We start from the raw sequence: 26,373 nt of genomic DNA, 5'->3' as shown, positions 1-26,373 counted from the left end.
TTATATAAATGGACACCTCGGTTACGACAGATTTCGTCCATTATAACCGAGATCCGTTATAAAGAGGGCCATAATAACAAGGGTAGACTGTACTCACAAACAGGCCCTTCGGCCCACCTTGTCCATGCTGACCATCAAGCATCCATTTTACACTAACCCTGCACAGGTTTTATTCTTCCCACATTTCCATCAATTCCCGCTGGATTCTACCATTCACAGTTTACAGAGGATGATAAACCTGCCAACCTGCACATCAGCGTGATGCAGAAGGAAGCCAGAACACACGGGGGGGATACCCATAATCATAGAGAGGACGTACAAACTCCACACAAACAGCACCAGAGCCCAAAATAGGACCCGGATCCCTGGAGCTTTACCAACTGTGCACTCCACTGCCCAAACAGAGTGGAGGCATATTTCCACAGAACTTTAGAGATACAGTGTGGAAACGGGCCCTTTGGCCCACCGAGTCCACACCAGCCAGCGATCACCCCGTACACACTAGGGACAATTTACAATTTTTAGCCAAAGCCAATTAACCTACTAAGCTTCTATGTCTTTGGAGTGTGAGAGAAAAGTGGAGCATCCGGACGAAACCCACGCGGTCACGGGGAGAACGTACAAACTCCGTGCAGACAGCACCCATGGTCAGGATCAAACTCAGGTCTCTGGCGCTGTATGACAGCAACTCTACCGCTGTGCCATCGTGCCGCCCGAACTAGTGACTTCTGGTCACTATTACAGGAAAGTTGTGAGCAGAGAGGAACGAGGAAGTAATCACCCAGAGTACAGAGTCTGCAACTCTTTGCTGCAAGGATGGATAGAAGAGATGGAAATTCTTACCATGTTTAAAAAGGCTTTTCACTGTACCTTGGCACACGTGGCAACGATAAACTAAACTAAAGTTAAACTGTACTTGGATGTGAACATGGAGGGCCATGACCAGGGGCCATTTAGAACGGAGATGAGGAAAAACTTTTTCAGTCAGAGAGTTGTGAATCTGTGGAATTCTCTGCCTCAGAAGGCAGTGGAGGCCAGTTCTCTGAATGCATTCAAGAGAGAGCTGGATAGAGCTCTTAAGGATAGCGGAGTCAAGGGTATGGGGAGAAGGCAGGAACGGGGTACTGATTGAGAATGATCAGCCATGATCACATTGAATGGTGGTGCTGGCTCAAAGGGCCGAATGGCCTCCTCTATTGTCTATTGATTCACATGGCTACCAACCTGTACTGTACAGTTGGATTAAGTTGGGTAGCTCCTTCGGCCAGCACCAACACTAGTTGCTTCCTGCCTCCCATTAATGCAGGCGGGCAGCACGGTGGCGCAGCGGTAGAGTAGGTGCCTCGCGTTTTCCTCATAACTTCCACTGATTGACTAATTCGTGGTATAGGATGTTAACTTCATTTGAATGCACACTTCACTTCAGTTTAGAGAGACAGCGCGGAAACAGGCTCTTCGGGCCACCGAGTCCGCGCCGAACCTGTGATCCCAGCACATTTACACTAGCCTACACACACTAGGGTCAGTTTACAATTATACCAAGCCAATTAACCTACAAATCTGTGGGTCTTGAGTGTGGCAGGAAACTGGAGATCCCGGAGAAAACCCACGCACGTCACGGGGAGAACGTACAAACTCCGTACAGACAGCACCCGTGTTCAGGATGTGGAACCCAGGCCTTGTGGTTGTGTAGAAGCCATGTTCATAAGTTCATAAGAGCAGAATTAGGCCATTCAGTCCATTGAGTCTACTCTGTGGGTGAGGTCACTGAATTAATTCCTGCCTTGCTCCACAATCCTTGAAGATTCTCATACAGCTAAAATGTTCATTAGTTTAGTTTATTATCATTACGTATACCAAGGTACAGCGAAAAGCTTTTGGTTGTGTGCCATCCAGTTAGCAAAAAGACTATACATGTTTATAATCAAGTTGACCACAGGGCACAGATACAGGGTAAAGGGCACAAAATCTAATGCAAGATAAAGTCTGATAAAATTTGATTAAATATAGTTCAAAGGTATCCAATGAGGTACATAGGAGGTCTGGACCACACTCTAGCTGGTGAGAGGACTGTTCAGTTGCTTGGTAACAGACAATAGACAATAGACAATAGACAATAGACAATAGGTGCAGGAGGAGGCCATTCGGCCCTTCGAGCCAGCACCGCCATTCAATGTGATCATGGCTGATCATTCTCAATCAGTACCCCGTTCCTGCCTTCTCCCCATACCCCCTGACTCCGCTATCCTTAAGAGCTCTATCTAGCTCTCTCTTAAGTTCATTCAGAAAATTGGCCTCCACTGCCTTCTGAGGCAGAGAATTCCACAGATTCACAACTCTCTGACTGAAAAAGTTTTTCCTCATCTCTGTTCTAAATGGCCTACCCCTTATTCTTGAACTGTGGCCTCTTGTTCTGGACTCCCCCAACATTGGGAACATGTTTCCTGCCTCTAACGTGTCCAACCCCTTAATAATCTTATACGTTTCGATAAGATCTCCTCTCATCCTTCTAAATTCCAGTGTATACAAACCTAGTCGCTCCAGTCTTTCAACATACGACAGTCCCGCCATTCCGGGAATTAACCTAGTAAACCTACGCTGCACGCCCTCAATAGCAAGAATATCCTTCCTCAAATTTGGAGACCAAAACTGCACACAGTACTCCAGGTGCAGTCTCACTAGGGCCCTGTACAACTGCTGAAGGACCTCTTTGCTCCTATACTCAACTCCTCCTACACTAAACAGCTAGGAAGAAACTGTTTGTGAATCTGCAGGTATGTTTATAAAGGGAATAATATTTAGTAAGATAAAGATTTAAAAGAGTGGAGTGATTGTATTGAATAATCGCAGATCTACTTCTGGGACCAGCACGCAAACAGTGGCCTGGCTTGGGCGCCATCTTGGAATCAGACATGAGGTGACAAGTGCCATTGAAATCTGGGTGATCGGTTTGATGGGAGCATACTGCGTGATGTCCAGTCTGCACCAGTTTAGGGCATTTAGAGTTGCAGAGTCACAGAGACATGGAAATCAGCCATTTGGCCCACCACATCACACTGACCAAAAGGTACCCATCTTCCACTTGTTGGCCCATTACATTCAATGTCAAGTTCATTGAAATGAGTATCTGGCCACTACTCAAATATTGTCAGCAACTCTGCTTCCACTAATCCCACATCAGATACAACTCCATTCACCTTTTCAATGTACCATTGTAATATGTTCACTGGGTGAATTTGTCCTTTGCTACTCATGGAGATACTGTTTTGTTTGATACTTGACTATTTTTACAAAACAAGTATTTTGAGAAGTTTCTGAGCTTAGCTACATTTCAAGAGGTGGCTGTGAATGGGTTTCACTCCAGTGTCAAATCTGATTTTAACATTTGTCAAACGTGGTAATGAGCACCTAGATTTGTAACGACCATGTTGTAACCTATTGCATAGATTTGAAAATCCCGTTCACAGATTGACTGCAGGAGGTCGATGGACAAACGATTTGAAGAAATGCACATCTTTTGTGTTGTTAATTACCGCAGCCATGTCTTTGATTCATGTAACAAGGTAGTTGGTAGTGAAAGCACCACTCAGTGGGTCAGGAAGCATCTGTGGAGGGAATGGGCAGATGAGGTTTTGGAATGGGACACCTCTTCAGGCCAATGCATGAGTGAATAACTTTCCTCTATTTCTCTCTTCTCACACCTTGACAAGACTCAACGATTCCTCATGACATGCTACGAGATAAAGCTTGGACAATCTTTAGATAGACACAAAAAGCTGGAGTAACTCAGCAGGACAGGCAGCATCTCTGGAGAGAAGGAATGGGTGACGTTTCGGGTCGAGACCCTTCTTCAGACTGATGTACAGTGTTGGAAAAAAACTGCCAAATAACGTACACTAAACAAGACTCACAATAAAGAGGAAATCTTCAGTTCGAACCAGCATCTGCAGTTCCTTCGTACACATTTGGACAGTCTTTGTGAAGATGAAAATAAATTGCCATTATAATTGCAGCCCAGCCTGGCCCCTTTAAGGCCAATGTATCTGGAGTAAAACGTGTTCTTGCCATTGGCCACAGTGCCTGCAATTAACTTAGTTCCCCAAAGATCCTAATTGTGCCGCTGGAGAATTCCCTCCTGTTGAAAAGGCGACGCCGACTGCTTGTAAACCCCCAGGTCGAGGGAGAGCAGAGTCTCCAGCCCTGACAAGGATTAGCAGCACCGTCAGAGGAAATGAGAATGGTTGACTGGAACCAGTTGCAGTACCAGATATTAACCACCCTCTATGAGGTGCAGAAAATCTACTACCCCATCCTCATCATTGTGGGGGGTCCTGGTAAGTCTCATGGAACACAACGTTAATCCCACGTGTCTTATTGTAGTTAATTGCTCCTGTTTCCCTCTCTCTCCTTCCTCTGTCTTCTGTAAAACTCTGCATCCCGATATTGATTCTGTTACAAATAGTGTCTGCAGTCTCTTGTGTGTCTATTACATCTGCAAACCCTATTTAACTGTTTTTAGTCCTATGTGCTATAATAATAATAATAATCCATTTATTTTATATAGCGCCTTATCACATGCTCAAAGCGCTTTACAAAAACAATTAACATAGAAACAAACAGACAAACTATCCTGACGGAAAAGCGGCGAATACTCAACGCCAGCGTCCTCTCACGTCAGGGTCCGGCAGTAGACATTAAAAAGCACAAGACACACAGATATAATTTTTTACACAAAACAGCCATCACAGTGATTGCTCTAGGCATACCCTCACTGTGATGGAAGGCAAAGTCTTATCTCCTCCTCATTCTTCTCCCGTGGTGCCATGAGGTGATCGAGGCTCCCAACTTTTTGAAGCCCCCACCGGGCGATGGAAAGTCCCAGGGCCGAGCTGAGCAGGCTGATGAGGGGCCTGAGCCCCCACCGGGCAATGGAAAGTGCTGCGGCCGAGCCACGCAGGGCAATGAAAGTCCTGAGCCCCCACCGGGCTATAAGGGACTCTTATACAATACAATACAATACAATACAATACAATACAATACAATATATCTTTATTGTCATTGTACAGGGGTACAACGAGATTGGGAATGCGCCTCCCATACGATGCAATAAATTAATTAGCTTGTCAGTATTAATTTAAACAACCCAATGATTCGCTTTGTGCCTGGTTCAGTATCTCAGTTTTGTCCACAATCCTCCTGTAGAGTCCTTCAACTTAATGGTGTGCCTGATTCCCTTTTTTAAATGCGTTATAGAATCAGTTCACATCATCTTTTCCGATAGTGTTTCATATCCTTGCGATTCTAAGTGTGTTCTCTTGAACATTTGCCATTGATTTTTACCCAATCTCGTTGTACCCCTGTACAATGACAATAAATATATATAGTATTTTAATGCTAATTAATTTTTGATCTCTAGTTACTGTCTCACTCATCAGAAGGTTATACTTTCTCTCTACCAATACCTCAATATACTCAAAAGTCCTTCAGTAGCTTTGTTTTAAATCTTCCCTGCTCTGAGCGCAGTGCCGGTGCCATCACCTCATGTAAAGCCCCATAGCCCAATAACAAACTGGTAAAAAACACCTCCAGCATAGTGTCTCCATTCTTTGTAGATATCCTGAAGAGCAAGGTTCACTAAATATTCAAAAGATTCCAATCAAAAGCTAAACGTGATTTATAAAATTCAACCATAATCTCTTTCCTTTAGTTCAGTTTATTGTCACGTGTACCGAGGTACAGTGAAAAGCTTTTGTGCGTGCTAACCAGTCAGTGGGAAGACAACACATGATTATAATCAAGCCATTCACAGAGTACAGATACATGATAAAGGGAATAACATTTAGTGCAAGATAAAGCCTGTAAATCCCGATGATAGACAGTCCGAGGGTCTCCACTGAGGCAGTTCAGTACTGCTCTCTGGTTATGGTAGGATGATTCAGTCACCTGATAACAGCTGGGAAAAAAACTGTCCCTGAATCTGGAGGTGTGAGTTTTCACACTTCTATAACTTTTTTCAAACAACTCAGCGACCTGCTCTCTACCCTTAATGATCTGTGACATAAGCACCAAATGTCACCCTATTTATTTACAGTTTTCAAAATCATGTAATTAATCGAAACCCCTTTTGATTCTTGAACTTTCGCCTTCTTGTTTCATTTGGTCAAAGTATTTTTACAGTTTACAGAGACCAATTAACCGACAAACCTGCATGTTTTTGGGATGTGGGAGGAAACCGGAGCACCCAAAGGAAATCCACGTGGTCATAGGGAGAACGTGCAAACTCCACGCAGACAGCACCCGAGGTCAGGATCGAACCCGGGTCTCTGGCGCTGTAAGGCAGCAACTCTACTGCTGCACCACTAAATGGGCAGGTGGCATTTTTGGGACGATACCCTTTTTCAGACTGATGGAGTAGGGGAAGATAACTGGAAAACAGATGTGGAGACAGGACAACATCTGGCAAGTGATAGGTGGATACAGGTGAGGGGGGTTGAGTCGCAGATGGGTGGAGTAGGTGACAAAGGCTAGCGATGAAAAGGAGACAAAACTGTGGCAGACATGGAGAGAAAAGGAATGGGGTGGAAGTAAGGGGGGGAAGAAGAGGGGATAAACAGGAAATAGGTGGCGAGGGTGGGAGTGGAGCTTAGGGGGATGGGTGAGGAGCACAGGGTGACTGGGGGTGGGAGAGATGTGTGCAACCGAGGAGGGGCACAGAAAAAATAGAGACGAGGGCAGGAGGTGTACAAGCTGATTCCTGAGGGTAAGGTTTCTATCTCACTGGGTTCTGCTTCCAGTACGCACTTGAAAGCTGCTGGGTTTGCTGGAAAATGTATTATACTACTGTTTAACATCATAACCCAAATGTAAATTAAAAAACTGTGTTGGAGTATTCAAGGAAATATGCCACTCAGAACATAAAGAACGTACAGCACAGGGACAGGCCCTTCTGCCCGCAATGTTTGTGCTAAACATGATTACCAAGTTATATTGATCTCATCTGCCTGTACATGATCCATATGCCTCTATTCCCTGCACTTGCATGTGTCTATCTAAAAGCCTCTTAAACACCACTCTTTGTATCTGCCTCCACCACCACTCCTGGCAGTGATCCAGGCCCTCACCACTCTCTCTGTAAACAACTTGCCCCACACATCTCCATTAAACGTTCCCCTCCCTCTCACCTTATAGCCGTGGCCTCCGGTGTCGGACAGTTCCACCCTGTGAAAAAGGCTCTGACTGTCTACCCTATCTACGCCTCATAATGTTATATACTTCTATCAAGTCTCCCCTCAACCTCCATTAGTCCAGAGAAACCAAGTCTATCCAACCTCTCCTTGTAGCTGAAACTTTCCCAGTGCTTCTTAAACTCATTCGCCCTTGAGTCTTTATCACAAAATTTCATTCACCCTCAACTAAATGTTCTTATGTGTTTTTGGTCATTTTCATCTTATTCTCCCTTGTGTATAAGTTTCTATATATTAAGTCATTCACCCTTCATGCACCCCTCTAGTTTCATTCACAATTGGGAGACCAATTCACCAGTTTAAGAAGCACTGATCCAGGCAGCATTCTGGTCCGAACCACCAAAGTTCATACACTAACAGATGATGGGAGTTCTGAAGTTTGGACCAGTCTACCTGTGGTAACCACATGCACTCAACAATCACCTGCTCCCTGATCCTCATTTAGTCCTGCCAGGGCCACACTACAGTGAGGCATGTGTAGCGTGAGGGACAACGCCAGGTTCTGAAGAAGAATTTCGACCCAAAACATCACCTTCTCCTTTTCTCCACAGATGATGTCTGACGCACTGAGTAACTCCAGCTTTTTGTGTCTATTTTTAGTATCGAGATACAGGACAGAAACACACCCTTCAGCCCCCTGAGTCTCCACTGACCTGCAATCTCCATGCATTAAGACTATCCTACACACACACAAGGGACAATTTGCATATACATACACCAAGCCAATTAACCTACATACCTTTAAATCTTTGGAGTGTGGGAAGAAACCAAAGATCACAGAGAAAACCCACACAGTCACAGGGAGAACATACAAACTCCGTACAGACAGCACCCGTAGTCAGGATCGAACCCGTGTCTCGGGCACTGCAAGGCAGCAAATCTACCGCCACTCCACTGTGCCTCCCTTCACCATCTATCTTCAGTTTAAACCAGCATCTGTAGTTCCTTCCTACACTCCGTGTTCAGCATTGACCACACTGACACTCACAGTAGGGTGAACTCATGTGATATGTTTTGCTTGCATGGAAGCTAACTGCAGATGCTGGTACAAATCGAAGGTATCACAAAATGCTGGAGTAACTCAGCGGGACAGGCAGCGTCTCTGGAGAGAAGGAATGGGTGACGTTTCAGGGTCGAGACCCTTCTTCAGACTGATGTCAGGGGGGGTGGGACCAGCGATCCCCACACACTAATGCTATCATACACACTCTGGGGACAACCTGCATTTCTACCAAGCCCATTAACGTCCTTGGAATGAGCAAGGCGAAATCAAGGATCTCGGAGAAAACCCACGCAGGTTATGGGGAGAGCGTACAAACCCCGTACAGACAGCACCCGTAGTCAGGATGGAACGAGGGTCTTGGCGATGTAAGACAGCAACTCTACCGCTGTGCCAACGTGCCACCCTTGTTGCAATACAAAGAGATTGCAATCTTTTTAGAGATTACTAGACCAAGTGGACACGTTGGGCCCAAACCTCTCCTGCATTGGTGCAGCACCCTCTCCTCCCCCCCTCCCCTCTACCCCTCTCCCCTCCCCCTCCCCTCTCCTCCTCCCCTCCCCGCCCCTCCTCCCATCCTCCCTCCCTCCTCCCCTCCCCCCACCCCCCCACCCCCTCCCCTCCCCCCACCCCCCCACCCCCTCCCCTCCCCCCTCCCTCCTTCCCTCCTCCCCTCCCCACTCCATCCCCCTCAAAGTCCCATATCCTCCCTCCCTCACCCCCTCCCTCCACCCCCCTCCACCCCTCCCTCCCTCCCTCCCTCCCTCCCTCCCTCCCTCCCTCCCTCCCTCCCTCCCTCCCTCCCTCCCTCCCTAGGAGATAGATTTAAACTTTAAAATGTGAATAATTTTAAAAATATAACACCGATTTCAATGAAACTTCTTCCATTATCACCAAAGGGACGACGGTGAGTGAGGTGGGCCTCGTGGCTATCATGTACCATTTTGGCTGTAATTCAGGAACAAACAAACAAACAAACAAACAAACAAACGAGAGTTTTAGTGTACAGATAGATGTAAAGAGATGCAAAGATGCTTCAAATCTCACCCTCCCATTCCCCCACCACAATGCCACCTCTTGTTCTCTGGTGAAAAATAGGTAGCAATGGTTTTATTAGGTATGATTTTAAACTGCGATAGTGAAGTTGGATGCCTAGAAATTTGATTGCACAGTAACGGATGTTATTCGACTACAGGCTGTTTTTATGAAGAAACTACACTGACATGATTTTCAGCTTGCATCATGTCAAAAGAGAAATTCAACGCTGGGGTTCCTGGCACTAGTCTCTCTCATTACCTAGACTTGTTTTTCACTCGAGCACGTGGACTGATATCCATTGTCTGTCCATTTCCTCCACAGATGCTGCGTGAGTCACCGGGTTTCTCCAATACTTTGTCTTTTCCTCAAGATCCCAGCGTCTGCAGTAGTTTCCTTGTGCCTCCATTAATCCAGGAGATATGGGTTCAGATCCCAACACAGCAGCTGAGGCAGCAATTAATTGATCAAAAAATAAAGATTTTAGTCAGTGGAGGTGGCCACAAATCCACTGGATTGCTGTAAAATCCCATCTGGATCGCGTATGTCCTGACCTACGGACGGTAGTGTGACCTTGGATCCACCACCATCTCAGTTCAACAATGATGAGGGAAGCTGACGGGATTCCTGTGAATGGATAAGACAAATGACAATTTTATTGCAGTAACAAAACCTGCTAATATCACTACACACTTGTGGTGTCAGTGGGAGAGCATTTTGGGACGGTGGCCACATTTCTATTAGTTTTTAAACATTTATGGCAAAGCAGAACTGTCCACAAGTTCTAAGTTGTTCTAAATATCCGAGTTCTAAATATCCGAGTTCTAAATATCCGAGTTCTAAATATCCCAGTTCTAAATATCCAAGTTCTAAATATCCGAGTTCTAAATATCCGAGTTCTAAATATCCGAGTTCTAAATATCCGAGTTCTAAATATCCGAGTTCTAAATATCCGAGTTCTAAATATCCCAGTTCTAAATATCCCAGTTCTAAATATCCCAGTTCTAAATATCCGAGTTCTAAATATCCGAGTTCTAAATATCCGAGTTCTAAATATCCGAGTTCTAAATATCCGAGTTCTAAATATCCGAGTTCTAAATATCCGAGTTCTAAATATCCGAGTTCTAAATATCCGAGTTCTAAATATCCGAGTTCTAAATATCCGAGTTCTAAATATCCGAGTTCTAAATATCCGAGTTCTAAATATCCGAGTTCTAAATATCCGAGTTCTAAATATCCGAGTTCTAAATATCCGAGTTCTAAATATCCGAGTTCTAAATATCCGAGTTCTAAATATCCGAGTTCTAAATATCCGAGTTCTAAATATCCGAGTTCTAAATATCCGAGTTCTAAATATCCGAGTTCTAAATATCCCAGTTCTAAATATCCAAGCTTTAAATTGGTGTCGGATGGATTTTTATGGTATTAGACGGGAGGAGCTTGCAAACAAATGATCGGAGTAGAATATTTGAGGGTAAAAGCCCATGTTGAAATCTGGAGGCTTTAAAAAGTGAGATTGCGTGAGGTCCAGCTCTGCCTGTTCCCCTTTAGAGTGAGGGGCAAGACCATCAGGAGTGGACAACCTTGGATTGCAAGAGATATACAGTCTCTGGTCAGAGAAAAGGAGGCATGGGTCAAGGCACATGCCAGTTAATCCCTGGATGAGTATAGAGGATGCAAGAGTATATTTATGAAGGAAATCAGGTGAGTATAAAGGGGACATACAACATTGGCAGAGAGGATGAAGGAGAATCCAAAGCTTTTGTAGGTATATTCAGAGAAAAGCTGCAATTAAGGAGAGAATAGGGTCCCTCAGAGACCAAAGTGGACATCTATGTGAGGAGCCGCAGGAGATGGCTGTGGTCCTCAATGGATATTTTGCCTCTTTTTTACAGAGGAGAAAGACATGAAGATTTGGGAGTTTGGAGACGTCTTGGGGATAGTCCACTTTACAATACAGGAGGTGCTGGATATCTTAAAATATACCAGTTTAATTTGGATAAGAGTGAGATGTTGCATTTTAGGAAATCAAATCTAGATAGGGTAGGACTTTCACAGTGAATGGTAGGGCCCTGGGGAGTATTACAGAACAGAGGGATGTAGGAGTATAAGTACAAGGTGGCATCACAGGGAGACAGAGTGATGAAGAAGACTTTTGGCATGTTGGCCTTCATCAGTAAGGGCGTACAGTATAGAAGTTGGGATATTATGTTGCGATTGTACGAGACGTTGTGTGTGAAGCAGCAATTGGGGTATTGTGTGCAGTTTTGGTCATCCTGCTATAAGAAAGAGCAATTAAGCTGGAAAGAGTGCAGAGAAGATTCATGAGGATGTTCCCAGGACTCGAGGGACAGAATTCCAGGGAGAGGCTGGGGGAGACTATCCTTTGGAGAGTGGGAGACTGAGGGGAAATCTTATAGAGGTGTGTAAAATTGTGAGAAGCAGAGATTGGGTGAATGCACACATTCCCAGGGTTGAGGAATCGTGAACTGGAGGGCATATGTTTCAGGTGAGAAGGGAAGATTGGATAGGAACCCGAGGAGTAACTTTTTCACCCACAGAGTGGTACGTAGTGGGAATGAACTGCCAGGGAAAATCATTTAGACAGGTACAATAACAACATCAAAATGGCATTTGAACAGGTAGATTGATTTGAAAGGTTTAGAAGTGTAGGAAAATAAGTGCAGATGCTGGTACAAATCGAAGGTATCACAAAATGTTGGAGTAACTCAGCAGGTCAGGCAGCATCAAGGAGAGAGGGAATGGGTGACGTTTTGGGTCGAGACCCTTCTTCAGACTCCAGCATTTTGTGATACCTTGAAAGGTTTAGAAGCATGCGTGTCAAATGCAGGCAAATGGGACTAGGTTAGACGGACATCTTGGTCGACATGGCAGGTTGGAAGGACTTGTTTGTTGGTTAGTTTAGTTTCGAGATAAAACGCGGAAACAGGCCCTTTGGCCCACCGAGTCCGCGCCGACCAGCGATCCCCGCACGTTAACACTATCCTACACACACAAGGGACAATTTACACCCGTACCAAGCCAAATAACCTACATACCTGTAAGTCTTAGCTGTGTGAGTTTTTGAATCTATGCCCGATTGTTCCCGATGTTGGGGAAGTCCAGAACCAGGGGTCACAGCTTAAGGATAAGGGGGAAGTCTTTTAGGACCGAGATGAGAAAACATTTCTTCACACAGAGAGTGGTGAGTCTGTGGAATTCTCTGCCACAGAAGGTAGTTGAGGCCAGTTCATTGGCTATATTTAAGAGGGAGTTAGATGTGGCCCTTATGGCTAAAGGGATCAGGGGGGTATGGAGAGAAGGCAGGTACAGGTTACTGAGCTGGATGATCAGCCATGATCATATTGAATGGCGGTGCAGGCTCGAAGGGCCGAATGGCCTACTCCTGCACCTATTTTCTATGTTTCTATGTTTCTATAATACTAAACCAAACTGATAAACATACCTGTGGCCTGATGTAGTATTTCCCTGTTTGTTCCCCACTCTCACAGCCAACATAATGACCATTATAATATTTTCTCGGCGAAAGTGTGGTCTGTCCAGAAACGTCACTCGCTACCTGGTTGCCATGGCAGCGGCGGATCTCCTGCTGATCGTCACCGACCTGATCCTGAGGCAAATCCCGATCGTTTACTGGGACCAGTTCCTGTTTGTGGAGTCGCTGCACGTGTGCAACATTCACGCCGTCGTCCTCTTTGCCGCCACCGACTGTTCCGTCTGGTTCACCGTCACCTTCACCTTCGACCGGTTTGTGAGCATTTGCTGTCGGAAGCTGAGGACCAAGCTCTGCACGGCCAAGATGGCGTCCGTCGTCCTGGCAACGGTGACCGCGCTGAGCTGCCTGAAGAACATCAGCTGGTATTTCATGCTCAGCGGGCAGTACTGGCTTTTGAACAACCCTTGGTTTTGTACTGTGGATCACGATGTTCTATTCTCACAGGTTTGGGGGGCCATTGAAATGTTGCATTACATTCTTACCCCAGGGATGGCGTTTGTCATGATTTTGCTGCTCAATATTTTAACGGTCAGGCACATCACCGTAGTCAGCAAGGCCAGGAGTCGGCTCCGGAGTCACACTAGTTTGGCAAACTCCAGAGACCCAGAGATGGAGAACCGAAGGAAGTCCATCATTTTGCTGTTCTTCATCTCAGGGAATTTCATTCTGTTGTGGGCAACCCTTGCAGTGCACTGCTTGTGGAACCGAGTGTGGTATTTTCAGTACACTTCTCAAACTCCACCCAACTTTGTTCAGGAGATTGGCTTCATGCTTCAGCTGTTGAGCTGCTGCACAAACACCTTTATCTACGCATTGACCCAGTCTAAGTTCAGAGAGCATTTGCAGAATATGCTGAAATGCCCTCCTAACTGGTGTTGCAAAATTCATTAAGCTTAGGGTGACTGCAATGGAAACAGGCCCTTCAGCTCACCGGGTCTACGCCAATCATCTATCACCCGTTCACACTAGCTCAATGTTATCGCACTTTCACATCCACTCCCCACACATGAGGGGCAGTTTTACCGAGGGCCTATTGACCTACAAACCCGCACGTCTTTGGGATGTGGGAGGAAATCAGAGGAAAGTCATGTGGTCATAGGGAGAATCTGCAAACTCCGCACAGACAGTACCTGAGGTCTGGGTCGAACCAAGGACTCTGACGAGATGAGGCTAGAGCACTACTAGCTGTGCCGCTGTGCACAGCTGCTTGAGCTGCGGCCGTGATGAGAACGAATGAAGAGTTTCCAGTGGTGAAACTTCATCTCATCTCGTATTCTATCTGACCATTACTTTCCTGAAGGTTTTGGCTTACACACACACACACACACACACACACACACACACACACACACACACACACACACGCGCGCACACATACATACACACACAGGCACACACACACACACGCGCGCACACACATACACGCGCACACACACACACAGGTACACACACACACACACACACACACACACGCACGCACGCACACACACACACGCGCACACACACACGCGCACGCACACACATACACGCACGCACGCACGCACGCACGCACACACACGCGCGCACACACACACACACACGCACGTACGCACGCATGCACGCACGCACGCACACACACACACAGGTTAGGGTGGGGAGTGGTTGAATGGGCCAACTCGTTATTACACAGGATGTTCTGCCTCAATGCTTATTTTCAAACCAAGAATTGTATTGAAGATGTGATGTATTAGGGAACTTTATTTGTATTAGGAGGTGCTGCATTGATTATAATGCAATTTTGATCGGGAACTGGAGAACCACTTAAAATCATGGAGCTGTAGAATCATACAGCATGAAGACAGGCCCTTCGGCCCAACTTGCCCATGCTAACCAAAATGCTCATGTTGTAAAGATCAGATTAGTTAGAGTTATAGTCATGCAGCACAGAAAAAGGCCCTTCGGCCCATCTAGCCCTGGCCGACCAATATGCCCCATCTATGCTAGTCCCACCTGCCCATGTTTGGCCCATATCCCTCTAAACCTTTCCTCTCCATGTACCCGTCCAAATGTCTTTTAACTGTTGTTATAATGCCTGCCATAAATACCTCCTCTGTTAGCTCATTCTATGTACTCACCACTCTGTGTGAAAACGTTGCCCCTCAGATTCCTATTAAATCTTTCCCCTCTCTCCTTGAACCTATGGTGCTTGATTCCCCTACTCAGGGCAAATGACTCACATTGCATTCACCCGATCTATTCAGCTGATGGTTTTGTAATACAGATACAGAGGGTTAGGAGGGGTACGAGGTGAATGGGTCACCTATTTCATTGTACAGATGGTTCTGCCCTCATACAAGTCTCATGTATTTTGTGTTCTCAATGACTGTTGGTAGATCAATTTCCCTCCTGGGATAAATGAAGTTCTATCGTCTCGTATCGTGCATGTTTCTATAAAACATATTGGATATAACTCGAGTGATGCATTAGGGAACGTTATTTATATTATGTGGACCGAATTGTTTATAATATGATTTTTATTGTGAACTTGAGAACCACTTAAAAGTTACTTTGGAAATTGACAAGCAGAAGAAAAAGCTGTCTGTGATTTAAACAGTATAGAGGACAAAAAAAAACTGTTTTCATGTAACCTCCTCACAGTAATCAGACACCATTGTCTCATAAGAACACAATTTGTCCGTTTCACTGCAGGAGGTCAGAGAAGTAGACAAGCAATGCTTCTATTGGTATTTGTGCAATGATACTCTGTTAGTCACTCCACTGCTTTGAATAATTTTTTTGGTCAATTATCATTGTGTCTGTACCACCACCAGCTGATAGTTTCTAACGAGGGAGAGAGAGCCTTTTAGGAATCTTCCCTCTGATCATTGTTGCAATAAAGGGTCTTATGGCATACCTCTTAAAGAGATGCACGCCCAATATTGTATGTCACAAATGTAACACCCCTCCTTTAATATTAAAGCCAAACACATGCACACATCTGAGATAACCGTCCAGTCTTTATTTGCTTTACTTTAGTTACAAAGTCCTCCAGGAACTTGGGTCAACGAGCTATCCAGATCTGGAAACTGAACTTCAGAGAAGATGTCGAAATCTGAAATAAAAGCAGTGAGCGTTGGAATCACTCGGTCTTATCTTGGACCAGTTACTGATCTGTGATATTCGTGAACAAACAAAGTACAAAAGGCTGGAGGAACTCAATGGGTCAGGCAGCATCAGCGGACAGAAGAGACAGACTCATTTTGGGTTGGGACCCTTCTTCAGACTGATGGCGTGGGGGGGGGGGGGGGGAGGGGAGGGGGAGTAGTTAAACAGCTGGACAAGTGAGGCTTTAGTGACACAGCACGAAAACAGGCCCTTCGGCCTACCCGAGTCCGATCCGCATACTAACACTTTCCTACACGCACTAAAGACTACTTCTCTATCCTTTTAGGGTGCAAGCTCTAAAGACTGGTGACCGTCTAAGAGGAAAAAGGTGCCTCATCTCTGTCTTTAATGGGCGCCCTCCTTAAAAAATGACCCTTGGTTCTCGATTCTCAAGGGGGAGGGGAAGGAGGGAGAGAGAGGGAGGATGGGAGGGGGAGTGGGGGAGGGGGAGGGAGGAGGGAAGAGGGAGGGAGGGGGAGGAGAAGGAGAGAGGAGGGGAGAAGGGGGAGAGGGGAGGGGGAGGAGAGGGTGCTACACCAATGCATGAGAGGTTTGGGCCCAACTTGGTCTAGTAACACATAACGTGTGAGTTCACCCTACTGCGAGTGTGGGTGTAGTCACTGCCGAACCTGGTGTCAACCCCATTAACCACACAGTTTTAGCTAAAAGGAGAGGTCAGGCAAATTTGATTGTGTTCTCTGGAGCATCGGAGGCTGAGGGGTGACCTGAGAGAAATGCATAAAATTATGAGGAGAATAGATAGTGATAGTCTTTTCGCAGCGTGGAAATTCCAAATAATAGAGGGCATAGCTTTCAGAAACGGAAACATTTAAAGGAGATTTACGTGCAAGGTCTTTACAGAGTGTTAGGTTCCTGGAACACACTGCCTTGGGGAAACAGTGGATGCAATTGCGATAGTAATGTTTAAGATGCATTTGGACAGGCACTGGAGGAGGTAGTGAAGAAACATAGAAACATAGAAACATAGAAACATAGAAAATAGGTGCAGGAGTAGGCCATTCGGCCCTTCGAGCCAGCACCGCCATTCAATATGATCATGGCTGATCATCCAGCTCAGTAACCTGTACCTGCCTTCTCTCCATACCCCCTGATCCCTTTAGCCACAAGGGCCACATCTAACTCCCTCATAAATATAGCGAATGAACTGGCCTCAACTACCTTCTGTGGCAGAGAATTCCACAGACTCACCACTCTCTGTGTGAAGAAATGTTTTCTCATCTCGGTCCTAAAAGACTTCCCCCTTATCCTTAAGCTGTGACCCCTGGTTCTGGACTTCCCCAACACCGGGAACAATCTTCCCGCATCTAGCCTCTCCAACCCCTTAAGAATTCCCCCTTAAGGAAAAGGATATTTATTCACAAAATGCTGGAGTAACTCAGCAGGTCAGGCAGCATCTCAGGAGAGAAGGAATGGGTGACGTTTCGGGTCGAGACCCTTCTTCAGACTGAAGAAAAGGCTATGTGTGAGCAGAGTGTGCAGTTTGAATCAGCACAGACATGGTGTTCCTTTGCAGTTCTGCTGATGTTCTACGTAACTCCCTGAATATTCCACCACGCTCCTACACACCAGGGACAATTTACACAATCCAATAAACCTACCCACCCACACGTCTTTGGGATGTGGGAGGAAATCGGAGCACCCGGAGGAATCCCACGCGGTCACAAGGAGATGGTGCAAACTCCACACACAGACAGCACCCGAGGTTAGGATAAAACCGGGGTCTCTGGCACTGTGAGGTGGCAGCTGGATCAGCTGTACCACTCTGCATCACGGTCATCTGAAACACTAACTCCACGTCTTGCTCCACAGGTGATGCGTGAACGGCTGAGGTTTTCCAGCAGTTTTTTGGTTTTGTTTCAGATTTGCCACATTTCTTTTGTGTGGGAAGGAACTGCAGATGCTGGTTTAAGATGTATATGCTCATGGTTAATTGTCTGCGATAGAATTGTAAATTGTCCCCTAATATGTGGGATAGTGTTAGTGTGCGGGGATCGCTGGTCAGCACAGACTCTGTGGGCCGAAGGGCCTGCTTCCGCATTGTATCTCTCAACTCAACTCAACTAAACTAAACTAAACTAAACTAAACTAAACTAAACTAAACTAAACTAAACTAAACTAAACGAGATCTCAAGTGGCTAACTCTTGCTTCTCTCTCTTGTGTTCTTACGTTCTCAGCTGTGTCTGTGACACAGAGCCTGTGTCGGAAAAAAACTGCAGATGCTGGTTTAAATCGAAGGTAGACACAAAAATGCTGGAGTAACTCAGCGGGTCAGGCAGCATCTCTGGAGAGAAGGAATTGGTGACGTTTTCGGTTCGAGATTTCAGTCTGAAGAAGGGTCTCGACCCGAAATGTCACCCATTCCTTCCCTCCCGAGATGCTGCCTGACCTGCTGAGTTACTCCAGCATTTTATGTCTACCTTTGACCACAGATCCTCTCCAGTCTGGTTTCTCCCTGCCTTGCCAAGCTCTGTCAGTACCTGTGGACATGTGGGGAGAGCAAGGCAGCAAGCTTTTACAACTTACAGGATAAAACCATTTTGCTTCACTGTGGGAGTGGACCAGCATGTCAGTAATGTAAAACAAGTGGCTCAATTATTGATGCTTCCATCTTAGAATCTTTCAGCAGGTGGGAGTTAGGATTAGAAACTCAATATGTACTGTAACAAATTCTTATCTACCGTGTGAATGATTCAGTACACAAGCCCATCACATCAAGCATATCAGGCCTCTGCTCCTTTATAAATCTGGTTTTGAGCTCTGAACAATGTTGTGTGTGTTTGCTATTGTCTAATGACCTCTTAAGTTTCATTCAGATGCTGAGATCGAGTGATATATCATGAAGGGTCTAAATTCATCCCTGTCTCTTCAGCACATGATGGACATCTGTATCTGACAAATATCTATGATAAAACAATACTCTCTCCTGGTTTATATCCAGAGCATGTTTAGTTTAGTTTCGGTTAGAGTCACAGCGTGGAAACAGGCCCTTCGGCCCACTAAGTCCGCACCGACCAGCGATCCCCGCACACGAGCACAATCCTACACATTAGGGACAGTTTACAAACGTTACCCAAGTCGATGAACCTGCAAACCTGCACGTCTTTGGAGTGTGGGAGGAAACCGGAGCACCCGGAGAAAGCCCGCGCGGCCACGGGGAGAACGTGCAGACTCCGTACAGACAGCGACCGTAGTCGGGGTCTCAGGCACGGTAGGGCAGCAACACCACTGGGCCGGCCCCTTACAGTTCCACTTGCACCCCCTCTGAGATTGAAGGAACCTCCAGCACATCAGGGATAGCATCCAGAACACAGCTGATAACGGGCTGGTGACACTGTGCTAAATTCGCTGGAATTTAGATGATTGAGGGGGGATCTTATAGAAACTTACAAAATTCTTAAGGGGTTGGAGAGGCTAGATGCAGGAAGATTGTTCCCGATGTTGGGGAAGTCCAGAACAAGGGGTCACAGTTTAAGGATAAGGGGGAAGTCTTTTAAGACCGAGATGAGAAAGTTTTTCTTCACACAGAGTGGTGAATCTGTGGAATTCTCTGCCACAGAAGGTAGTTGAGGCCAGTTCATTGGCTATATTTAAGAGGGAGTTAGATGTGGCCCTTGTGGCTAAAGGGATCAGGGGGTATGGAGAGAAGGCAGGTACGGGATACTGAGTTGGATGATCAGCCATGATCATATTGAATGGCGACGCAGGCTTGAAGGGCCGAATGGCCTACTCCTGCACCTATTTTCTATGTTTCTAACAGATGATCCGGACAATTGCCTTGATTTTAAAACTGCCGTCACATCCAAACATCTTGGGTGAATCAAAATTGGCCGAGTCATTTCACCACCGCGCCACAGGAGTTTGTGGAGGTCGGTCATACTGTGACCAGTGGTTGATCTCACCACTGATCCAAGCGTCAAGCCAAGACTGTGAGCAAGTAGTCGCCCTTCATCTGCACGATGGACCTGTGGTGACTCCCAAGCAGATATGGAGTAATCCATCTAACTGGTGCCCCCCGCCACTAAACTATGTCCCCCTCTTCCCCGTCTCCATCAACTAGAACTTGTGCCTTCAGTAGTCATGATTTATTTATATATTCGTGTTATCACACAGCTGTTTGCCAATAACGAGCAGACTTTAGGGTCTGAAGAAGGGTCTCGACCCGAAACATCACCCATTCCTTCTCTCCTGAGATGCTGCGTGTCCTGCTGAGTTACTCCAGCATTTTGTGAATAAATGCCTTCGATTTGTACCAGCACCTGCAGTTATTTTCTTACAAATTTTAGTGCCACGTGGTTGGCCTCTGCAAGATCCTTTGGAGTGTAAGTGTCATGCAGAATGTCACAGCTCAGGGGATGTTCCATTGTCTGGAGGCCCCGTCTGCATTCGCAGTCTGATGCATTTTCTTCAGTGTATCCCCACTTCATATTGTTCGATTTGCTCCTCCCCGTGCCTGTCCGCAGTCTGTTGAGACAGCGCCAGGTTATCCACGGTTGGTGGGAATCTGGTGGGAATTTCTCAGAGGGATCGATTGCCATGTGTGTGTCTTCCGTAGATTTCTCCAGCCTCTCTTCCCTGAGTTTGAGCCTTCTGGACGATGCACTGCAGTCCGGGGGATGAACAGAAGAGAGGAAACTTCGGCGTGATTTCAAACGCTGAGGTGGCAAAGGGTGGTCTGATTGTCCGAGGCTTTCTTTTTGAAATTGTGACCATGGTGACTCGAGGTATTGCTTCCTGTTATCATGAATACTTGGTAGCGATGGATACAGTGTGGATACCACAACACACACTGTATCCACACTGTATCCATCGCTAACAAGTATTCGTGATAACAGGAACAATACAGTGAGGCACCATGGTCACAATTCCTTCCCATTATACATTTGTTACTAAGAAGAGTGATTGCCATGGAATTTTGAGAACACCAAGGGATATTTCCTTGTTGAACACAGCCCTTTCTCAGACATGTATTGTCTGCATCCATCCCCACTCATTCAAGTTCGTCAAAGCACGGCCTCCAACAACTCATGATATCTTATCACGCACTCCAAACGAAGAACTGCAGATGCTGGTTTATGCCAAAGGTAGACACAAAGTGCTGGAGTAACTCAGCGGGTCAGGCAGCGTCTCTGGAGTAAAAGGATGGGTGGTGTTTCGGATAGGGACCCCCCCTCCCCCACCAACCCCTGCTTTCAGTCTGAAGAAGGGACCTGACCCGGAATGTCACCCATCCTGTTTCTCCAGAGGTGCTGCCTGACCCGTTGAGTTACTCCAGTCTATCTTTGACATCTCTTTTAGATGCTCAGTCACTCAGTCATTCAGTCACTCTGCCCTCGAAATGACAAAGAGAAAGATGATCCACACACATCACCGTGATCAACATCCGTGGGTAATTATCATCGGATATATGTTCAGTCGGAGTTCACTGCTCAAAGTGGAAACGTCTGATTGCCAGAGCCATGTAAGACCAGTCACACCCCCTACTCCATTCCTCCTGGACCATAATCATGGTTTAAATTAACTTAATTGCTTCTACACCATCATGTTTTAAAGCCCTGGATCACATCATCGTCTCAGGTTAATCTCCTGGTTTGTGAAGGCAACATTCCTCCCCTGTTGTCAAAGCAAGAATGAAAGGGTTGAATATTTAAAGCACCTTATCATCTCACGACAAGGCTTACCAAATAATTCATGATGGGGAGTCTGGTTAACAGCTTCAAGCATTACATTCTGTTCCACAAAAAAACAAACTCAGTTTCATTTCAGTAGTTTACTTTCAATCGCCGGTTGTCATGGAGAGGATCACAGGGAGAAAGGTTTCAGAGTCTGAAGAAGGATCGCGATTCGAAACGTCACCCATTCCTTCTCTCCAGAGATGCTGCCTGACCTGCTGTGTTACTCCAGCATTTTTGTGTCTAAGGTTTAGAGGGATATGTGCCAAATGCGAGCATATAGGACCAGCTTGGATGGGGCATCTTGGCCAGCATGGATGTGTTGGGCCGAAGGGCCTGTTTCCGCGCTGTGTGATTCCATGACTCTGTCTCTATAACTCACCTGGACAGTAATGTGTAACAGTGATAAAGGGCTGATCGTTGGCTGATCAATATTTTTATCAATTAATTTACAATAATGACATGCGTTAGATATGTGGAAAACTCTAGTGATGGAGAATTATGGGTTTGAGGTTATCTTTTCCTAAAATTGCTCACACATTGCGTGCTAAATCTATGCTTTCTGGTGGTTTAGAACTGGTACAGTCACATGGTATTTACGTCACTGGACTAAAACCCAGTGGCGTAGCTAATGGGGGAGCAAGGGAAGCGACCGCTGGACCGCTGGACTGCTAGACCGCTGGCCCCGTCTCCCCTCGCCACTGGCCCCGCCTCACCTCGCTGCTGGCCCCGCCTCACCTCGTCGCTGGCCCCGCCTCACCTCACCGCTGGCCCCGCCTCACCTCACCGCTGGCCCCGTCTCCCCTCGCCACTGGCCCCACCTCACCTCGCTGCTGGCCCTGCCTCACCTCGTCGCTGGCCCCGCCTCACCTCGCCGCTGGCCCCGCCTCACCTCGCCTCTGGCCCCGCCTCCCCTCGCTGCTGGCCCAGCCTTCCCTTGCCGCTGGCCCCGCCTCCCCTCGCCGCTGGCCCCCGCCTCACCTCACCACTGGCCCCGCCTCACCTCACCACTGGCCCTGCCTCACCTCGCCTCTGGCCCCGCCTCCCCTCGCTGCTGGCCCCCGCCTCACCTCACCACTGGCCCCGCCTCACCTCACCACTGGCCCCGCCTCACCCCGCCGCTGGTCCCGCCTCACCTCACCTCTGGCCCCGCCTCACCTCGCCGCTGGCCCCGCCTCACCTCGCCGCTGGTCCCGCCTCACCTCGCCTCTGGCCCCACCTCCCCTCGCCGCTTGCCCAGCCTTCCCTCGCTGCTGGCCCCCGCCTCACCTCACCACTGGCCCCGCCTCACCTCACCACTGGCCCCGCCTCACCTCACCACTGGCCCCGCCTCACCTCGATGATAAACTGGTCATTTATTTATCTATTTGTCTATTAATTAAATTATTTATTAAGATTACTTATTAAAAGAATGAGCTTTTACAATGTGAAGTTTAGAAGTCAGAGAGGTGATATCATTATAACACTGGCTGGGCGTTGAGGATATTTAACAAAGTAGATAGATGCTGTGTGAATCTTTCCCCAGGTGGGTAGTCTGAACCCAGGGACACCATCTCAGGGTAAGGGGTGATCCATGTAAGACTGAAATGAGGAGCATTCTCTTCTCCCAGAGAGTTGCCAATCCTAGACAATTTCGGAAATTGCCAAGATAAATAGGGGAACTCAAAAGATATATAAGGGATTGGATGGGACAATGGAATTACGGCCAAAAATCACAATAGTCATGGTCTTGGTCGTGTTCTCAGGGGGCTGCATGGACAGCTTGCATCTTATGTCCTTATGTAGGTGTTTTCAGCTGGACACTAGAGGCCCTGGGCAGATGCTCAAGTTGACCTAGTTTTACTGGAGACACTGCAAGACAGAGCAGGAATGCTGGAAGTTCTAAGGCTGCCGACTAATAGTCTGAAGCCCATTGTCCTTTCCCCCATCGCAAACCTTCTTCAAACGGCCTGAGGATCAATTTACACCTTTGACATCCAACATGGGCGGCACGATGGCGCAGCGGTAGAGTTGCTGCCTCACGGCGCCAGAGATCCAGGTTCGATCCTGACTACGGGTGCTGTCTGTACGGAGTTCGTACGTTCTCCCCGTGACCTGGGTGTGTATTCTCCGGGATCTCCGATTTCCACCCACACTCCAAAGATGTACAGGGTTGTAGTTTAATTGGCTTGGTATAATTTTATATTGTCCCTCGTGTGTGTAGGATAGGGTTAGTGTGCGGAGATAGCTTGTCGGCGCGGATTCGGTGGGCCGAAGGGCCTGTTTCTGCGCTGTATCTCTAAACTAAACTAAGCTATCCCACCCTCCATGTTTGGTTTGCAACTGAAGATGGACACAAAATGCTGGAAGAACTCAGCGGGTCAGGCAGTCCCTGGAGAAAAGGAATAGGTGACATTTCGGCTCAAGACCGTTCTTCAGACTGAGAGTCAGGGGAAAGAGAAACTAGAGATATGAAAAGGTACAAGAAACAAAAGAATGAAAGGTATGAAAAGAGCTAATAAAGGCCAGCAAGGATGATCAAGGAATGGTCCATTGTTGGCTGTGGAAGAGGTGAAATCAAGTGGGTATGAACTGAAATTAAGCAAGACGACAGTGAAACTAGTAGGATGACTAGGTGGGGGAGGGTTGGAGAGAGAGGGAATTCAAGGATTACTTAAATGAGAGGAATCAATATTTACTTAAAATTAGAGAACTCAATATTTACTTAAAATCAGAGAAATCAACATTTACTTAAAATTAGAGAAATCAACATTTACTTAAAATTAAAGAAATTCATATTGACTTGAAATTAGAGAAATTAATATTTACTTAAAATTAGAGAAATCAACATTTACTTAAAATTAGAGAAATTAATATTTACTTAAAATTAGAGAAATCAACATTTACTTAAAATTAGGGAAATCAACATTTACTTAAAATTAGAGAAATTAATATTTACTTAAAATTAGAGATATCAACATTTACTTAAAATTAGAGAAATCAATATTTACTTAAAATTTGAGAAATCAATATTTACTTAAAATTAGAGAAATCAACATTTACTTAAAATTAGAGAAATTAATATTTACTTACAATTAGATAAATTAATATTTACTTAAAATGAGAGAAATTAATATTTACTTAAAATTAGATAAATTAATATTTGCTTACAATTAGATAAATGAATATTTACTTAAAATGAGAGAAATCAATATTTACTTAAAATTAGAGAAATCAATATTTACTTAAAATTAGAGAAATCAATATTTACTTAAAATTAGAGAAATTAATATTTACTTACAATTAGATCAATTAATATTTACTTAAAATGAGAGAAATTAATATTTACTTAAAATGAGAGAAATCAACATTTGCTTAAAATTTGAGAAATCAACATTTTACTTAAAATAAGGGAAATTATATTCACCCATCTATTATATTCACCAATCTACATTTGAATTCATGACACATTGTGTGTATTGGCGCATAAACCGCTCTGTGGTCAATACTTCCTTTAGGTCCGGTAAGCTGAAAATGAGCAGGATGTCATCTATTATTCAGTTAACTCTCAGAGCTTAATAATGACCTCAATGGTGGATCTTGGCGCCATCATTCAACGTGGCTCCGTGCTTGTTTACGGTGGAACTTTGCGATGTCCCTGGATGTTAATAAGCTGGAAAGTTAGGATCAGGCTTGATACTTGAGAATCGAGCTGAATGATTTATTACTATTTGCTTCAGCCTTCTAATAGATCTGAGGTTTCACTTCGCCCGCCATGTGAAATTGCAGTTTGTTAACAAACCGAAGAGAAAGAAAGGAGTATAATTGTAAAATGTTATTTTCTCACGGTACTTTACAAGAATTTGGAACAAAATCCAATTGAACTGAAGGTGGTCACTTAATTGAAGTCTGCCGTGACTCTGGTGATCAGCTTGTGTGGTCTGTACAATACTCTGTAAGCCTATATGTCTCAAGGGAGCGTAGTCATGGTGATCAGTGGCTGGCTGAAGTCACTGAAGAGCTTGGGTTTCTTGCTGATGAAGACTACCTATTCATTGGGTCTTGAGTATCTCGCAGAGGGTTATTACTGGAATTTCATTGTAAATATTGTCCTTATTAGTCAGAACCCTTCTCCACCCTAGTTTCCAGGACCTCAAAGGATTGTCGAATGTTTCCAGCGTGGATGAAGGTTGTTCAGCCCATCTAATCTATACTGGTTCTGTGCAAGATCAGTCCGCCTAGCCCCACTCCCTCACCTTGCTCATTCTTTCCTTTACAATCCAGTTACCCTTCAGAGGTTGTAATTGAACCTACTTTCACTACTATGAAGAGAATGGGGTTGAGAGGGAAAGATAGATCAGCCATGCTTGAATGGCGGAGCAAACTTGATGGGCCAAATGACCTAATTCTGCCCCTGAAACTCTTGAGGAGTGGCACGGTGGCGCAGCGGTAGAGTTGCTGGCTGAAAGTACCAGAGCCTGGGTTCGATCCTGACTAGGGGCGCTTGTCTGTATGGAGTTTGTATGTTCTCCCTGTGACCTGTATGGATTTTCTCTGGGTGCTCCGGTTTCCTCCCACACTCCAAAGACATACAGGTTTGTAGGTGAATTGGCTTGATATAATGACAAATTGTCCCTAGTATGTGTAAGATAGTGTTAATCTGCGAAGATTGCTGGTCGGCACAGAATCAGTGGGCCGAAGGGCCTATTTCCCCAATGTATCTCCAAACTAAACTAAACTAAACCTTTGCTCACAGTGAGTCG

At 45.8% G+C, this 26,373-nt stretch overlaps 2 protein-coding genes across 2 annotated transcripts in view; both read left to right on the top strand.

The window, feature by feature from the left end:
* The first annotated feature begins 4,237 nt into the window (after nt 1–4,237).
* On the top strand, nt 4,238–13,687 carry LOC144608733 (putative G-protein coupled receptor 139). Its single transcript, XM_078426762.1, has 2 exons — nt 4,238–4,334; nt 12,792–13,687. The coding sequence occupies exons 1-2, from the start codon at nt 4,238–4,240 to the stop codon at nt 13,685–13,687; spliced, it is 993 nt and encodes a 330-aa protein (XP_078282888.1).
* A 6,869-nt stretch (nt 13,688–20,556) lies between these two features.
* The window catches only part of vsig10l2 (V-set and immunoglobulin domain containing 10 like 2), a 64,957-nt gene continuing 59,140 nt past the window's right edge, over nt 20,557–26,373 (top strand). Inside the window, exons 1-2 of the mRNA XM_078426625.1 lie at nt 20,557–20,683; nt 25,129–25,133. Coding sequence (XP_078282751.1) covers nt 20,557–20,683; nt 25,129–25,133 — 132 coding nt within the window. The remainder of the gene's footprint in view (nt 20,684–25,128; nt 25,134–26,373) is intronic.

The sequence above is a fragment of the Rhinoraja longicauda genome, chromosome 32 (genome assembly GCF_053455715.1).
Source record: "Rhinoraja longicauda isolate Sanriku21f chromosome 32, sRhiLon1.1, whole genome shotgun sequence".
Lineage (NCBI taxonomy): Eukaryota > Metazoa > Chordata > Chondrichthyes > Rajiformes > Arhynchobatidae > Rhinoraja > Rhinoraja longicauda.
The sequence above is the reverse complement of the archived record's forward strand: the minus strand, read 5'-3'. Positions and strand labels throughout refer to the sequence as shown.

Bases quoted from the DNA above. Each gene is read 5' to 3' on its own strand.
- LOC144608733 (XM_078426762.1), top strand. From the start codon at position 4,238: ATGGTTGACTGGAACCAGTTGCAGTACCAGATATTAACCACCCTCTAT. The intron at 4,335-12,791 runs GTAAGTCTCATG...CCACTCTCACAG, and splicing joins CATCATTGTGGGGGGTCCTG to CCAACATAATGACCATTATA.